Here is a 2,874-nt window from a genome sequence, read left to right as displayed (position 1 = left end):
GGCCGGCTGGGAGGGGCAGTCTCTCCCCAGCTAGGAAGGGCTTAGGATGGCAAAACTTTATAATATGCAGGAAATAAAATCTATGCAATACACCCCCTTTGCAAAATCCTGCTCTCCAGATGCCCAGGACCCTTTCACGTCCAGACTGAATTATACACAGACCTTGTACTCCCTGGTTGAGCCCTAATGAAGCCCCACTGACACCCTGCGTTTCCTCTAGAGCGTTCTGCCACCTTCCGTGCACAGACCAGTCCCTTGGACCCCTTGCTGCCTTGGCACGTGTGCCACCCCCACTGTGTACCCTGCATAACAGTGCTTAGTGTGGGCCGCTACGTACCAATGTTCCTGTTGATGGTTTTCTCACCTGAGTCGCTTTCACATTACAGATCGTGGCAAGGTGATTGGTGGCTTACCTGATGTGGTGACCATAATGGAAGGCAAGGTAAGCACAGCAGGACACCTGGTTAGCTTGGCAAGGGCTCAGCAGAGCGCGCAGCCTGCATCGTGGGGCCGAGTGCGGGGCGCTGGGGAGTGGGTGCACGTCCCTCATCCCCACCCACATCCTGCTGTCCTGGGCTGCCTCTGGTAAGCCTGTGTTATCAAAGGATAGAGCGTTTAACACCTTTCTGACCGTGGGGCACGGGGCATGACTCAGGCAGTGCACAGCAGGTGTGTGGCAGTGACTGCAGCCAGGCGTGGCTGTCCCCCTGGTCCTGGGTCCTTTCAGGGTGTAACTGGACAAGGAGCGGGGGCCACACCACACCCCTGGCTGCACCGCCTCATGTGGACGTGGTTACCACCCTCCTCAAGTGGGAAATTAAAAAGAAATCTCTCTCCAGCCTTCAAGGCCACTTTGCAATAGGTACTGGAAGCCATTTGCTGGAGGTTTGACTTGTCACCGGGCAGTGGAACTACTGATCTCTATTCGGTACACGTATGGGTGCTTCAGGGCTTCTGTCTCAGTGCCACAGGGATCTGGGTAGTGGAGGGAATTTTATTAGGCCAAAGCACAAAAGTTTTGAGGCCTTTTCTTTAGCAGCTAAAGACAGTCTCGAGCTGAGGCTGAGCAGTCACGGAGCTCTTGCTAGAGACGTCACTGGGAACCTACTGGCAGTTTTCCTCGGCCGCTGGCTGAGAGCAGGTTTAACCAAGGGTCAGGATGCGTAGCCGCATCCAACTCACTGTGAGACACTGTCCCCTGGGTCTGCCAGAGGAGCCGGGATGGTGGGCCCATAAGTCCGAGTAGAAAGGAAACTGAGAAACAGGCTAAACAGATCTACTGTAAAACACAGAGCTAGCTTACCGTCACATTCTTTAATCAGCTTAGGCCATGGATTAAAATGGAGAGCTAATAGAAAAAGTTCCCCCTGACTCTCCCCACGAGCTGCCCCAGGAAACCGTGAACTTGTCTGCCTGCTGCGCTTTCTGGTCCCTGGGGTCTGGCCTGGCGCTTCCCTATGTAAAGAGCATGCTGACTAAATGAAAGTAGTGCAGGACTGATAACACAGCTGAGTGTGGCGGAGGGCGGTGCACTCAGAGGCCGCCTGACCTTGCTCTGTCACTCTCCCTTCCCTCCTGAAGACCTTGAACCTGACCTGCATGGTGTTCGGGAACCCCGACCCCGAGGTGGTGTGGTTCAAGAACGACAAGGACATCGAGCTGAACGAGCATTTCGCAGTCAAGGTGGAGCAGTCCAAGCACGTCAGCATGACCATCAAGGACGTGACCTCCGAGGACTCGGGCAAGTACAGCATCAACGTCAAGAACAAGTACGGCGGCGAGAAGATCGACGTCACCGTCAGCGTGTACAAGCACGGGGAGAAGATCCCAGACACGGTGCTGCCCCAGCAGGCCAAGCCCAAGCTCATCCCGGCGTCCACCTCCACAGCCGCCGAGTAGGGAGCCGGTGCCGGGAGGCGGAAAACGCCCACCGCGTGGGAGTGCCGTGTGCGGGTGCTGAGTGATTTCACGTGTGGCCGGATAGCAGCTCCTATGTTACGCTTTTAACTTTGGCATTTGGTCAGTGTTAGTTTATGTCCATCAGGGGGAACGTGAAAGGGTTGTGTGCCGAGCCCCTGTCCACGCTGGTGGCTGGACTCTGGTGTGACCAGATCTAGCGGCTCTCTGACATCCTGGTTGGGGAGCCTTTTACACCGGTGTTACCTGGTCACACTGTATTTTTTTCTTGCTTCAAGCTAATAAAACGTTAAGAGGCAGCTTGTCGTGGCTCTGTACCAAATTGTACCTCACGACACCTGCTTGCTTCTGTACAATTATGGATTATCAGGAGGTTCACAGCTGGTTGCCTTCCAATCCGGAGAGCCTGGAGGTAAATCCACTTGCTGCAGATCCCCCTCCAACAGCTGTACCCCTCAGGGCTTGGTGACAAGGTGACAGAACCTGGCCAGGAGAGGTACCCACAAAATCACAGTTCTTAAGAAGGTGACACCTTGTGCAGGCTTAGAAATGCTAAGTGGTTATCATATCAAGGGTCCAAAAGTCTCTGCGGAGGGAAATGAGATGCAAACATAGATAGCTGTGTTCTTTTTAAGTGTGTTAATGAATTAGTAGGGATTTGAAAAAGAAAGAAAACACTCACTTGAAGTGATCACTGCAGGAACTACGGAGGAAAAATTAAAACTTGGCTGACTATCAAAGGTGTCTTGGTGAAGATAAAAAAAAAAAGTATCTTGAAACTTTTTCTTCCTTTTTTGGAAAGAGGCTGAAATTCCTCTGGCATAAAAATCCTATCTCAGTATTTTAGTTTTATATTAAACATATGGCTACATAACAGAAAAAGCTTTGATAGTTCAGAATAGGTAGTTTCTGTATCATTAAGGCCAATTCCAACTCCACGGTATTGTGCTATATTTT

The 2,874-nt window shown here is 51.9% G+C and overlaps 1 protein-coding gene across 1 annotated transcript in view; it reads left to right on the top strand.

Annotated features, from left to right (window-relative positions):
• The window catches only part of MYOM2 (myomesin 2), a 78,940-nt gene extending 76,363 nt beyond the window's left edge, over window positions 1–2,577 (top strand). Inside the window, exons 37-38 of the mRNA XM_019668742.1 lie at window positions 387–442; window positions 1,582–2,577. Coding sequence (XP_019524287.1) covers window positions 387–442; window positions 1,582–1,899 — 374 coding nt within the window. The 3' untranslated portion in view covers window positions 1,900–2,577. The remainder of the gene's footprint in view (window positions 1–386; window positions 443–1,581) is intronic.
• Window positions 2,578–2,874: the final 297 nt, after the last annotated feature.

Source organism: Hipposideros armiger, unplaced genomic scaffold (genome assembly GCF_001890085.2).
Source record: "Hipposideros armiger isolate ML-2016 unplaced genomic scaffold, ASM189008v1 scaffold_538, whole genome shotgun sequence".
Taxonomy (NCBI): Eukaryota; Metazoa; Chordata; class Mammalia; order Chiroptera; family Hipposideridae; genus Hipposideros; species Hipposideros armiger.
Note: the sequence above shows the minus strand (reverse complement) of the source record. Positions and strands in the feature narration are given on the sequence as shown.